Here is a 14,938-nt window from a genome sequence, read left to right on the forward strand (position 1 = left end):
CATTGACTTGAGGTGCGTTGAAATGAGATTTGTGTTCTCCAACTGGTCTTTTGTCAGCTCGAATAACTATTTTGTACTCATCAGATACCATTCGATCGAATGCTGTTTTAAATATGAACCAATTGATTGTATTTGAGTAAACTTTTGTGCAGATTTTTAATGATTTCCTGCCACAATTTATCTTTTTGTCACAATGTTGATTGACTTCTATTTGTTCATCACCAATGAAATACACTTGCAAAAATTTATATAATTTGTTAGGCAGTGGTAACATTGATCCCACTTTATGGTACACTTTTCCCTTAGTTGAAAACACAGGATTGAATTGATGTTATTCACTGACTATGGAATAGCACTGAATGATGTCATTTGGAAGCAAGCATTTTAAGCTCATATTTAAAACAAAAAAAAAATGTTTTGATTCTGGATTTTCTCTGGTCGTGTAGTGAAATAATTCTGGCGGAGGTCCTTCCAAAGGTGTTAATCAAATTTTTCCATTCATGCAACACATTCCTGGCGATTCTTTACAAAATTTCTTGACACTGCAAAACTTACACACTTGATCCATTTTGCCTATGACAACATTGTTATGTTTGTTGTACTCTTTGATAGAATCATAACAAAATGCCTCACCAGCCAACCTGTAACCTTTACTTTTTCTCCTTCGCACTTCTGATACACTAATGTGATTGTAATAATGTAATCACAAGTGAACCACTTTTATGATTATTTTTTTTACAAACTTCACTCATAAAGTTACTCTTTTCATTTCGTAATCTTCTTTCTTTATTAGATTCTCTGTGCTTACTTGCTGAGTATCTCTCTCCAGCCTCTTCCCTAATTCTTACAAATTGTTCATTTGTTAAGTTTTCTCTCAATGAATTCATTCTCCTCCTATGGAAATCTAAACGTGTTTTGCTCATTTGTTTCATTTCTTCATTGTTCTTTCCGTTTCTTCTTCTTTGATTTATCATTGGCAAGATTTCCTCCTCTTTTACATTTTGTAATTTTACTAAATGTTCTGTATATTTTTGATACAGAAATCTTCTTCGATGGTCAAGAATGATCTGAAAAAATGTAAATATTATTTTACATACTCAAATATAAATTCAGAACATCTACAATTTAAATATTATTTTACATACTGAAATTTTAATTAAAAAATGGTTTAACTTCATTAACGAATTTACTTACGTTTATTACATTTGAAAATGTTCACAAAAATTTATTTTACTTTCTATTTATAAAGGGTAGAAATTACTTCTGTATAGTAATATTTTTGTCATTACATCCACCATTTTGTTTCATACAAGCATAGGTGTGGATATCCATTTCACAACTTTTTCCCTGTGTGTTACTTATCATTACTACTATGAACATTTTATCCATGGAAAAAACAGTTTAGAAGTTTATACTAAACGAAATTAGTTTTTTTTTTATATAAAAATTATATGTATTGACTAAAGAAAATTTGTAAATCGAACAACAAAGACTCGAAAGAGAATTTTGATTGGTTCGACTACTCTAAGTTACTAACTAATTGACATAATCTTGCTGATTAATAAACAGACAACTGACTTGAGACCCATAACGATAGGAAAAACATTCTGGAATATTAAGAAGTATTCCTTTGATCACAATAACCGACGTATGTTCATAAGAAGAGCTTCGAAAATTAATATTTATCATTGAGCAAGAAACTAAGAAACGTCGTGAAACAATAATTTATTATAAAAAGCTATCTGAAAAACTGGAACAATTTATAGTTATTGTATATATGCCAGTTCTTGATTTCTACCACGACCACTAAGAGTGAGTCAACTCTTTTAACATACTGTTGTACTTCAAGAGAGTTGATAGTTATTGGAGAGAAGTAATCCATTGTATTGAGTTCTGGAGGAGAATTAGTTCTGGAAGTAAATTGAAGAACCAGAAAACTATCCTGTAATGAATTTACGTCGACAAGACGAAGCTTGCCAGCCATCGACAGTAACCAGCAGAAGCAGACTACCAATGATGGATGACTTAGTTTTCCCGAGCTAAAAGCTGTTTACAAGTGGTCACCAGCACGATGCCCCTTAGAAGGAAGGGATGCCATCGACACCATGGGAGTGCTGCCCAGGACCCAGGTGTAGCAGCACAGTGAATTGAGGTAGCTGTAGTTGCCGAGCACACCATAGACTTCAAGTAGTAAGTTTTCCCAGACACCTGACGACGCTTCGAGGACAGTCTTAGAGACCTGATAATAAGTGAGAATTTGTTTGTTCAAGACTAGTGTGGAATAACTGACTTACACTTTAAACTATTATTTCATTACTAAGCAAGGACCATATCATATTTGTCTAAAGTAGAACTTTCGCAGCGACATTTTATGTTGAATCCCATCTTTGCTGTAACTAAAATTGTAGTATGATTATGTCTGAATTATGGATGCACCTTAGTTACGACCAATTTTAGATGTAATGTTACGTAACTTCATTTGAACTGTTAGAAATACTTGCTAATAGTTGATATATTTTATCAAGAGGTCTAGCTTTAGCCGATTCCATGCCATGGTATAATTCTGTAGAGAAGTGTGTTCCGCCAATTAGCATTTTTTTGGCACAATTTTAAATTTTAATTTTGAAAAATAATTGTACCAGTCATTTTGCTGCTAAAACTTAAACTTTTTCCGCTCTCTGTACACTCCCATTTAATCTTTGTCAGGCCAGTCTCCCCAATCCCCTATTCCCAGCCCTAGATCTGATTTTGCTGAGTCTTTTGCGAGTCAGCCTGTGTATCTTTTTTACCCCTGTTTGGGTGCACGCCTGTCGCCTGTAATTCTCCTCCGAGCCGTGATCAAGACGGCTTATCTCTGCGTTCTCCCAGAGCACTGTTTTTCTTGGAGCTCTCCAGAGGCAAGCACCTAGAGGCACACCGCGAGTCGTCTTAACCAACGTTTCGGCACGTCTCTGGGTTAATTTCCCACAGTAGTGCAGTTTCCATCACCCCCTCCTTCTCCAGCCTTTCCAGGAAACCCGGGCCAGTTCACTGACCATCCACCAAACCCGGCTGAAACCAAGGATGCCCATCGGTCTTCGAATGTACCGCCTCTGCCCTCTCGTGGCGGATTTGTGAGTTATTTCCTCTGGGTGTTTGAACGCCTGCTAAACGCCTGCCCCTGGTACCTCACGCCACCAGAGCGCTCACTAGTCCCCTCCATAAGCTCCATGATTTTGAAGTTGTCTCGTGCGAGAGATGAACGAGGTGATCTCTCCTTGTTTTGGCCCCTTCTCAGTAGGTCTCGTTGCGATCGGCCACTAACACCAACTTCGAGTTATCGAAGTCAGTATTTCTCGACCACCCCCTCGGAAATCTTCGGAACCTTTCGGTCCGGAAGTCTAAGTCCTCCCCTTTCTTTCAAAAGCCATTACCTGTTTTTAATTATGAGTCGCTACTGCCACGCAGGGACTCTGCACAGCGCTAGCAGACTGACCACTTCGGATCTTCGGCCAGCATACAGCAAGACTTCAGTCGGTCGTCATACGAAAATGTAGTCGGCTGGTCAAGGGATGCTGTCCCTAATCTCTTTCCTAGCCAGTAATTAGTCAGCCTGCATGCCTAGTAGAGATAGTTATACTTCGCTAATTTACTTATTATTTTAAATTATGGAAACGTCCGCAGCAACCGCACATGTTCCCGAGCTTCGCATCCTGGCGGGCTGCCTTGCTGAGCGCTAGGAGCCACTCCCTGTCTGACAGGGTCCAAGAGCTTGGTGCGGACATGACTACCGCATCCTCGCTTCCTTCCTCAGGGACCTAGGATGGCTAAGGCGCCCTGGTACCATGTAACACATCACTTTCGGCCAGCTAACGTCTAATATCCAGTCCTCCAAATTCTTAGTGATGTCTACAGCGTGACAAATAGATAACTACGTTAAAGAGACTGGAACATCCAAAAATTTTTCCTTACTGGACTTTCATAACTCTAAGCACTAATATCTAAAAATCTGGGATTGTTTATTTTAACCTGTTATTGTTTCTGAGTCTTTTAACGATGTCAAATGAAACTTAATAGGAATATTCTAATTAGGGCCGGCCCATACTTTAAATGTTGTAGTTTTGATATATTTGCTAACCTATTGTATTCATTGAATAATACAATTTTAATATATTTGTCAACCCATTCATTAAATGTTATAATTTTAATATATTTGTCAATATGTATACGTAAATTAAGTTACCTTTTAACCTGTTTGTTGAATCCATGTTTTGTTGATTTATGTTAAATTATTTAAAAGTAAAATTAATATAGAGGCACTTATAATTAGATGAAATCACGTTTGTTATTATTTTGCCTTTGAAACTAAAAGATCCACCAGTCTCCCAAAGTTATTTTAAGGGGACATTTACGTTACACCAGTGAAAAAGAGAGTGTGTAACAAGTGTTTTAAATTTCCCTTTGATATACAGTATTCACAAATTAGAATCTTTTATTTGACTTGCTGTGAAACACCTCTGTATCTTACTTGAGTACAGTTACAGGTAGTGTTTCCTGAAATGAGATATTGGTCATTTTCGTCGGAACTCTATTACATTCAGATAAACACTACCTGATCATTGATCAAAATATATGTACAGTTAGCATAATACATAGTGTTTATGTTATCATTAGGTACTCAAGTGGACATGTGATGTTTCAAGTTGTATCATTTTCAGTCCAGAAAAATATACATTAGTGCCATAATTTTGTGATTCTTGCATATGTTCAATGGCAAGTTAATGAAAGTAGCACCCTTAGGTATTACATGTTATTGAGTTATATAAATAGTCAGTTTTGAAGTAACCTATTTACTGGTTACTATAGCCATTATTTTTGAGACAGTTCTACGAACATTATTAAACAATTTAATTTCAGAACAAAATCATTTTATTTTACAGAAATTTAATAAATGGATTTACAAGTTATTTGTCCAGATACTAGCGACAATAAACAGCATCTATTTGGTGGATCTTGTACATAAACTAGTTACAAAATCTTCTAATAACTTTTATAACTTATTTTGATCAACTGTAATGGATTGTCAAAAATATACTAAAGCAAACGTCTCACTATCTCTTTTATTTACTCTTCTAAGTTAGAACGTATTTTTTAATATTTGCAAAAATTCTACAACTTTCTAGAACATTTTATATTATTTCAGAACATCTACAATATTCTCAAATTTAATGTTTTAATTTTTAATTAAAAAAAACTGTTAGCTTCGTTAAGGAATAGATTTTACGTTTAAGCTAAATGTGCTTCTCGCTCTCATCTGTTTCATTTCTTTGTTATTCTTTACAATTTTTTTTTATTATTATTCATTACTGGCAAGATTTGCTCCTCTTTTACTGTTCAGCATTTTACAGAATGTTCTGGATCCTTTTGATATAAAAATTTTATTCGATGGTCAAGAACATTTTGAAAAAAATTTAAATATATTTCACACTCAAATGTAATTTAAAAAAATAAACTGTCAACTTTGTATACAATTTACTTATGTTTATTACATTTGAAAATATTCACTATAATTTATTATTCTCAAATTGAATATGATTTTACATACTCAAATTGTAATTAAAAAACTGTTATTAACTTCTTTAAGGAATTTACTTATGTTTATTACGTTTGAAAATGTTCACTAAAATTTATTTTAATTTCTATCATTTTAAGCTTTTTTTGATCATCTGTAATCAATTGTCAAAAATATACTGGAGCAAACGTCTCACTATCGCCTTTATATATGCTCTTCTAAGCTGGAACGTATTCTTGAATATTTTCAATCATTCTACAACTTTTTGTAACATTTTATATAATTTTAGAAAATCTACAATGTTCTCAAATTTAATATTATTAACTTTATAATAGTATCACTTAATGTTATAGTTTCTAGTCATAAAAATAAATAATTATGACTTATAAAATACATCTATATATTGGCTTTACAATTTGACAATCATTAGTTAACATTGAAATGTAGAGATAGCGCAGTGATGGTCAATCAGTAGAGAGACAAGAAACTATCAGCCTGCCTACATTCATTCAACGCCATGTTCGGTCCGGTCTAGAGCAAACTTTTAAATTTTTTTTTTTTTGTAAAATTGTATAGCTTTCATACTAACTGAAACTTTCTTCACCAATGGGGGATGAAGGACTACCAACCCATATAACTCACATAGGGCTGCAGGGATTGGTTGTGGAGTTATAAAGGGACTCATTAAAATCACAATGACTCTAATTATATATATATTGATATTAATGAGTTCCTGCTCAAAGTGGCTCTAGGTTCTCTAAACCCACTGTGCTAACATAATTTTTTTTTTAAATTATGATAATTGTTAGTACCTGACAGCTGATGTCTGTTTTTAGTTTTGTGGTATGAAATTCTGCAGTTAGAACAATGAAGTTAAATACGGGTTTTTTAGAAAGCTTAAAACAACAGTGATGAATATGACAGGTACCCTGCCAAGGTGGTGGAACTGCAGCATCAGGCCACTGTGTATGTGCCAGCGGGAGTGGCAGCACTACTAAAAGCAAGACCAGACTTCATCGCTCCAGCTGTGCTGGCTTTCTGCAACAGGGATCCCATCGACATGAAGGTTTGAAAATGCATTTTCATCTATACTGTATGTAAAGTAAAGGAGCTTGTTTGAAAAAAAAAAAAAAAAATCAATACTTCCAAGTTCTGTATTTTAAGATATTAAATATTGTTACTTATCGCTTGAAGCAACTATAATCTAAAAAAAAAAAAATGGGTGTGTGTACTTATGTACGCGCGTGAGAAGTTATACTTCTTTGGCATCATTAAAAAAAAGTTTTTAATTGCATGCAAATAATTAAGTACAATAAAATAATAAAAGGGCTGGAAAAAGATAGTCAACACTGTCAATAAAGTTCATGTTGAATTTGAAAAATTAAATAAATAAAATTTACAGAATTATAAATATGTATGACATAATTTGTACTTTATATTATAAGATTCTTAATTTCAAATATTTATTATTGATTATTTAATATTTTGAAAGAATTTAATAATAAATTCAAAAAATTAATTTAAGTTTATTCATTTTTTAAATATTTATTATTTTCTTAATTTAATATTCACTTTTCATTTTTTTCCAAAAAGTTTTCAATAAATTTTTTTATTTATTTTTATAAATATATATTATTTATTCAATTTAATATTAAAAATTAATCTTTTATTTTGAAGTTCAATTTTAATTTTTATAACAAATTTTTTATTAAATGTTTTATTAAATTGATTTCTTTATTTTGTAAATATTAAATAACCAATAATAAATATTTAACATTAATAATTTAATTATATTTAGTATTAATTATATTAAATAATAATATTTTAATTAATTTCAATAAATAATACATACGGATAGTTAACCTCAATTATATTGGAGCACTTGAAAAATTATAAAGGCACAATTTTTTTTACTAATATTTACGTATAGTAAATAATATTAATCAAAATATTCAATTTAAATCACTACTGAATATAATTTATTAGCACATATATAATTCGCACTTGTATGAAACTAAAACACGTGTTGTGAATGTAGAAACTAGAAAAATGTGGATAAATATTATAAATATGAAAACAGTGATCAGAGGCGAAGAGCGTGCCAACATGCGTGACTAATAGAGGTTCTGTTTTGTTGGTAGCTTTTTTTTTGAGACTTAATGAGCGGTTTAGCGGGCAGCTTCAACCTGTTAATTTTGTGTTACAGTGATGCGCGCGCATCTTAAAATTTCACTCTCATCATTTTTTCATAACGTGCCTAAAGAAGTATAACTTCAAAAAATAAATAAAATACTCTGTGGCCTTATGAATATGTACAAAACCTGTTATTGCTTAGGGCTCGATGGATCCAGCATCAGAAACTACATTAGGACTCCTAAGTTATGAGTCCCGGATATAAAAATTTCAGTGAATTTACAAATATGTTTTGAGTATATGTTAAAGAATCAAAGGCCCTAATAAATATATAGTATATTATTATTCAACAAATGTGACTAAAATATGTTTTCCAAAATATTTTTTTCACCAAAATAATTCCCTTTATGTCTGATAATTGCTGCATTTTGACAAACAAATGATGTCATCTTTTTGACTAATAATTCTGTTATGTTTATGTGTTTGTTTTTGGTATTTTGTTTTGTTAGCAGTGCCTGCATTCTTTGTTTGTGTATTCTTTACTCAACATGTTTTTATTTGTGCACATGACTGTTAGTGTGCATATAACAATTTATAAATAAATGAATTGTAATAATCATGCCAAGGTCAGACTTATTCGGGAAGTGTAATCTTATCCCTAATTGTAGCATAAGGAATTTTTTTAGGTTGCTGTTCAGGGAACAACAATTTAGTGAGTGGCTTGAAATTTTCTGTCGCTATAGTACAAGACCTGAGACCAGTTTTCTACATGCAGCCTGTCACATATGGAGACACCGGAGGTAGCAGTGCAATGTTTCTCCTGTGGCAGGTGTGCCGGGCAATGAGGTTCTTCCCCCCGGAGAACAGGGTGTTGGCCAGCGTGAAGTTCACCAAGTGTCTGTACGCGATGCTCTCCCACCACAAGTTCTACCCGGACAGACGCACGGGCTGGCAGATGCCCGACCCAAACAGCCCCCACTACAAGGCCCACAGTCTCGGCATGAAACTGGTAAACATCCTGATCACCAAGCTGCCGTCCCTATGTGCATTCTTTATACATATCGTTCACAGCATCTTCACACTTTCCTGGAGCTTTCAAGCCACCTATTAACGTTGCCCCATTACTGATGCTTGGCAACTGTCAAAATAGACGTTTTTCTATTTCGAGAGACACATGCTGTGATTATTACGAGTCTGTGAATTTAATGAATGTGTGGTATTTATATATTAATAGGGATGGGAAAACCGATTCCTAATTTCATCGATACCTACCAATTCTACTTTAATAATCGAGAATCGGTGATAAAAGTTGATTCCCGCATGTAGCAAAACGGTAAGTTTCACAACATTGCAAATCTGTCATATGCAATTATTTAATGACTCGTTGAGTGGGGTTATGACTGATTAGACGCATATATAACACAGTCATATTTTCCCAAATAAACAATATCTAAAACTTGGGTCGATGTTATACACAAGTCAAAGTACAAAAATTATTTATAAAAAAATTATCACTGTGTATTAGTAGGGGCCTGTTCTTTTTGCGATCGCGATTAAATGACGATAAATGCGAAATCACCGTGAAATACAGTTTTTTTGCGAAATCGCCACAACACAGCGTTTTTACACGAAAAGTAAAAAAAAATTGTTATATCTCAAAAACGGTGGCTCTTAGGGAAAAAAGTATTTAGACATTTTTTATAGATAATTATTTAATCTACAATTTTTGTCTAAGCTAATTATATGATAAAACTTACCGTTTTGCTGAAAATCGCGAAAAACCCGTTTTTGTGACCTTTGACCCCGAGTAAATTTTTTTGCACGTGCGGGATCGATGAGGTCTTTTCACATTTCATTTATAATAGTGTATTGAACAATCCTATCAATTTTCAGCCAAGTGGGAATTTTTGTAACTTCATCCCTATTTTTTAGTCTAATTTGACCGGATGTCTTGTGGTTGCTGTTGCTGTTGGATGTATCGTTTCTTCGTACAATATGGAAGAATCTTTAGATGTTACAGTTGCAGTTTGGGGTTGCACTTTAGTTAGTAAAGTAAAAACAACAATAATAATAATAATAGAAAAGTAACCAAAGAGTATAAACAAAGATGTCAGCTATGACATTCAGCTGATGGACTGGCGAGACACTGTTCCCACACACAGCATTTCGGACCAGGTGCTCTAGAGCCTACAGTCTGATTTGATAAAATGCCTTCAGTTCGTCAGTCATTCAGTTCTGACTTAGTCCACCTTCCGTACACACACACACACACACACGTCAGTTCTGCTGTCCAATTCCAACTGATAAGTCCAAACTATTAGTTCAGGCTGATTGTGTGTGGGGATCTTTCGAATTCAATATTTGTATTCGTGAATAATTTGGTATTTATTATTGTATTTGATTCAAACTAAAAAAAAAAAACATATTGGCACAGGCCTAGAAGATATGTTCAACAGACAATTGGTGTGGTTTTGTTAAATTATGTAGTGTAAGAAGCCCCCCCCCCCCCCCCTCGAAGTAACAACACCAATAAATTATGGCATGATTGAAGGTCATAGATTCAAATTAGCACTTCTTATCAATTGAGTGAATTTTTACTTACTTGCTCGTAGAATTGCATTGACATGTGTGTAGCATTAAATACAATGCAATGAATTCATATTTGACAAATCAACACACCTTATTTTTCTGTTTCCTTAATAGCTATTTGCTTCCTTCATTGCATATTTATTTACTTCAGCCTATTTAATATAATTCCGGGGTTCATACTATGCAAAAGTATCTCAGACACCCGAGTGTTCAGCGAATTTGTATATTAAGTCGTCCTGCAACAAGTCATGTGGTTAGAAAATCATGGCAGATGTGAACAGGTTAAATAATTATGTGATTTTTTTTTATTTAAAAAAAGATTATATTAGAATCAAAACATATCTTCTATATTAACATTATGGTTTTTTTACTCAGAAATGTTGTTAGCGCCTACTTGGGTAATGTTATTCCCAAGCTCTGTACATAAACAATGTGAACACAAATTTTTTTAATCTATAACTTAATTATAGGCTTTTTAATTGCAAATGCAATTCAATCATTTATTTTAGTGTACTTAAAATGTATTTAGACTCAATTAGTACTGTAAATTGATATTAATGGGAGTAGTATCATGATCAAAGTAGTAGTCAGCAAGTTTACGTACATATTGAAAAATTAATTATTTTGTTTAACATTCACTTCATGGAAAAAAATAATATATATTCAATTAGCACTGTTTTGATTAGAACTTTGTTTTTTTGGAACGAACTAGGGCATTTTCTTCAAGAGGAGGGTATATGATGCATTCTCATCTTTGTGATTTGGCCTTCAGGAGACAGTCATTATGTCAAGTGACATCAAAGTGGCAAACTATCACATGGACTTTTTTTATAGAGAAAGTATTTACGTTTTTATCATTCATACAATATTGTTTGATTTTGTTGGCGTGTGCAGTATTTTTGTTTGTCTATTTTCCCTGATAATTTTGTTGGTTGCACACTATGTTCAGCCTAGTGTACAAGGTGGCCAGTTCTGTGTTTTTTCAAGTGCTGGGTTGTTGCTGAGTGATTTTTTTCTTCTTTTCAAAAGGGTTGTGGCTTCGAGATCCTGGTTTCTCAAGCCAAGCCTCTCAAAGACCGTGAGTCTGCCCCCTCCACTCCTGATGAGCAGGTGGATCTCAGCACCGATCGAGGGTGGATGCGCTACTTGGAGGCCTTGAATAAATGTGGTTATTTCAAGGTGTGTTTTTTTTATAGTGGACTTACCCAGGTAGTCCATTTATGTCACAAGTGGGTAAAGTAGCGGATTTTGCAATTACGTCTTTGGGTTTTTTCATGCTACTCCTGTTCCCTTCATTTATTCGGTTAACGCTCCGTTCTCATCTCTAAGGGTATGCGAAGACCATTCATTCAATTTGAATCAAATTCTAAGACAAAGATAAAATTTTTCGTCAAAGACGAAGTCAAAAAGTGAAGATCACTTAAATATTTTGCTACATTATGAGAAATCCATAGCTACAACTTTTGAGTTCTTACGTAGGTGTTATATTATCAGATCCTTCATATTGTACACTGAATAAGAACAATTTGGCAAACATTCAGTATGTTAATATTTGATGTTATATTTAAATCTAATTTAAATAATTTTATGTATCTATATTTAAATATTAAACACATTATTTTTGCCTTTAATGAATCATCTTTTTAAAAATCTTGGAAAACAGGCTGCCATGTGAATTCTGGAACACTAGGTCAAAATTATTTATTTTTTCTGTTAAATGTATAAGTATTACAACATTCAGTTAAACATAAAAAGTCTTAAATTTTTTGTACGAATATCTTGCTTTCCCCCCCCCCCCCCCCTCCTTTCCCTTTATGTATGTACAGCTTAAATGAATTAAACAATTTTTTACAGTTGTAGTTGGTTGGCTTTTGGGTTGTAGCCACGTCGAAGGCAATGTTGTAATTGTTACTCTGATGATGGCATCTGCAAAGTCAACTGAAACGCGAGAGAAATCTTGGCCTTTGATGCAGCTACAACCCAGAAGCCAAGCAACTCCAGACAATGGCCGTGGAAGTCTGCGATCTTTATTAATTTTTACAGTTACATGCATTGCAACTAAATTTTAACAAACCCTTCATGAGATGACCAAAATTGTTTCTGTGCAAAAATTCTCTTTTATTAATACAGTCAAACCTCTCTGAAACGACCCCTCACGGTTCCTAGGAATAGGGTCGTAATAGATGTTTTCCCAAATTTTAGGTGATTTCAACGTGCCCCCCCCCCCCCTCGCCCCCCCCCCCCCCCCCCCCAACCTTCCTTCCCAAACCGCTACTCGCTAAGAAACCAGCCGTACAATGGCAGATGCTGTCACTCACAATACTAGACGGCTTTGCTTTAAACCCACTTCTACCTTCATGACAAGTCCGTCGCCCTACAGGCCACCTCAAAAGAAAATATGTCAAAAGACAGTTTATTTTTACTGGTTAGTTTACATGTACGTTTTCTTGCTTGCCGTAGTTAAATACACTAGAAACCCGATGTCGCGAACCCCGGATTTAACGAAGCAGTGATTTTACTATTACATTCTCGGGAACCGTCAAAAAATTGGACATTTTGACCAAAATGTGAAAATCAGAAAAAAATTTAAAAAAAAATGAAAGATTATTAAAATCTGTTAATTTTAACACACATCGTATTTTTGTGTCGGCTTTAATACTTCCAATAATGTTCATGTAAGAATAACAAAAAAATAATAGGACATTTCTTTTAAACATATGGCAGTTGTAGGTTCTGCAACGCGAGTGGGCACACACTAAGCTCGCCCGGCTGGCTGGCGGCAGCGGCTTCATGACGCATAAGCTCACCCCTCCCTCCCCTCGCTAGCATTCTTCAAGGCTAGCTCATCCCTCCCACACACACAAACCATCTAGTGTCCTCCCTTATAACACCCCAACTTCGCTCCCTTTTGAAAAACCTTCAGTGAGAAAATGCTCATTTCACAGTGAGAAAATGCTCATTTCACCCTCCCTTTTCCAGTAAAATTGGGCTTTTATGAATGGGGTACTAAAGCGGTAAGGGAGGGGTCAAAATATATGTCACTTTTCACACCAAGTTCGAGTTTAGTCATCTCTGGCAAGGAATATACAAGCTTTCAAACTTAATATAAATGTATTTTAATAGCAAGGGTCCTATGAAGGAATATACCGAATAAAATCAAGCTGCTGTCACCAAACAAAGCATAAAACGACCCAATGCGTGGTCGCTTCGTTATTGCTCGCGCGAGAGGTGAGACGTGGAATGTTAGAACAAAGATAAATGCGGGGGAGACAGACGGCAGCCAGTGTGTTTCCTGCATGGGGAATAAGTGGCGTAGCCTTTTTTTTATGCTGGGTGAAGCGACCTTTTTCTATCAACCCACGGGAAAAGATAATTGCTTGAGCTGTCAAAATAAACATAGCTGGCAGTTAAAACAAGTCGAGGCGGAGCTAAACGTAAACACGTTGCCACAAAAACCTTTATCTGCACCCTGCCGGAAAAGGGACGGCAAAGGGACGTGGAATGGGGGTTGTTAAGCACTGACAGCGGTCGACAGGAAGTGGTATCTATTTTTAGATATGCGCTGGTACGGCAGTACAGTACTCGGCAAGAGAAACGCAGTAACACGCTTCTCACCACAAGAAACTTGTTTTCTGTCCGATTTTCTTCGGATTTTCGGCAATTTTTTCACGGTTCCTCGAAATCGGGTTTTAATAGAGAGGTGGTCGCAATAAATGGGGTCGCAACAAAAAGGTTTTACTGTAGCATTCTATTCCCTTCAGAAGAACAATATGTTTTGGGAAGAGAAAGAAGGGGAAAAAATATCTCTCACCCTGGTTAAGAAGAACAATTTACTGTCTGAACATTAAATTTTTTTTTCCTATTCCTGTATCGCAGAAATGTAAAACTTATTATGTAGGTTAAAAAGAAAAAAAAGATGAGACTAAAGCATGTATATCATGCTAATATAGTATCCAACATTTATTGACTTTTTTTTATTCAACTTATATGCAGGAAATAAAATGCTTTTCATGATAAGGTGAGATTTATTTTTTCTGGTGTTTTCAGGAAACATTAAGACTTTGACAGCTCACTATTGTCACCAGCTAGCTAATGGTGTAATCATATATTAAATTTTTGTGCTGTGCAGGAATCAATTTTTAATTTTTACAGTTCAGGAAATTTTTGGATTTGGAATAAATTATTTCCTCCAGGAATTGGGACAGGATTGAAAAATTTTAGTAGAATGAACAGTGCTTACTAATTCTGTATAATAAAGTTATTTCCTTAAATGTCCTGTATAATATTAAGGTTTTCGGGTATTTAAGAAGCCATCAATATGTATCTTCAAATTATTCTAAGTTCATGTGGGGGTCAAAATGTGAATATCTAAGTTTTGATGAAAATGTGAAACTTTAAAGCAGCTTGCAAGGGACTTTGTAGGTGAATATAAACCAGAATAGACTGTTAAGCAAATAGCAGCTTTAAAAATAAGCAGTTGGACACAATTAATTTCCATCTGTTCCTTTAGAAGATTAAAACTTGTGTGACTTGAAGTTTGTGAAGGGTCAGCCCAAGATCTTGGTTCCGTTGGTTTTTAGCAAATTAACTGGCACAGAGAACTATAGATATAATCCCGGTACCGGTACCTTGAAAATCGTAACCGCTAAACCTTTTACTGTGAAA

At 34.4% G+C, this 14,938-nt stretch overlaps 1 protein-coding gene across 3 annotated transcripts in view; it reads left to right on the forward strand.

The window, feature by feature from the left end:
- The window catches only part of LOC134541666 (protein ecdysoneless), a 68,046-nt gene that overhangs the window by 24,751 nt on the left and 28,357 nt on the right, over positions 1-14,938 (forward strand). For all 3 annotated transcript variants that reach the window (XM_063385278.1, XM_063385293.1, XM_063385286.1), the window contains exons 5-7: positions 6,476-6,617; positions 8,514-8,693; positions 11,303-11,452. In XM_063385278.1, the coding sequence (XP_063241348.1) occupies positions 6,476-6,617; positions 8,514-8,693; positions 11,303-11,452 (472 nt within the window). The remainder of the gene's footprint in view (positions 1-6,475; positions 6,618-8,513; positions 8,694-11,302; positions 11,453-14,938) is intronic.

Source organism: Bacillus rossius, chromosome 1 (assembly GCF_032445375.1).
Source record: "Bacillus rossius redtenbacheri isolate Brsri chromosome 1, Brsri_v3, whole genome shotgun sequence".
NCBI lineage: Eukaryota > Metazoa > Arthropoda > Insecta > Phasmatodea > Bacillidae > Bacillus > Bacillus rossius.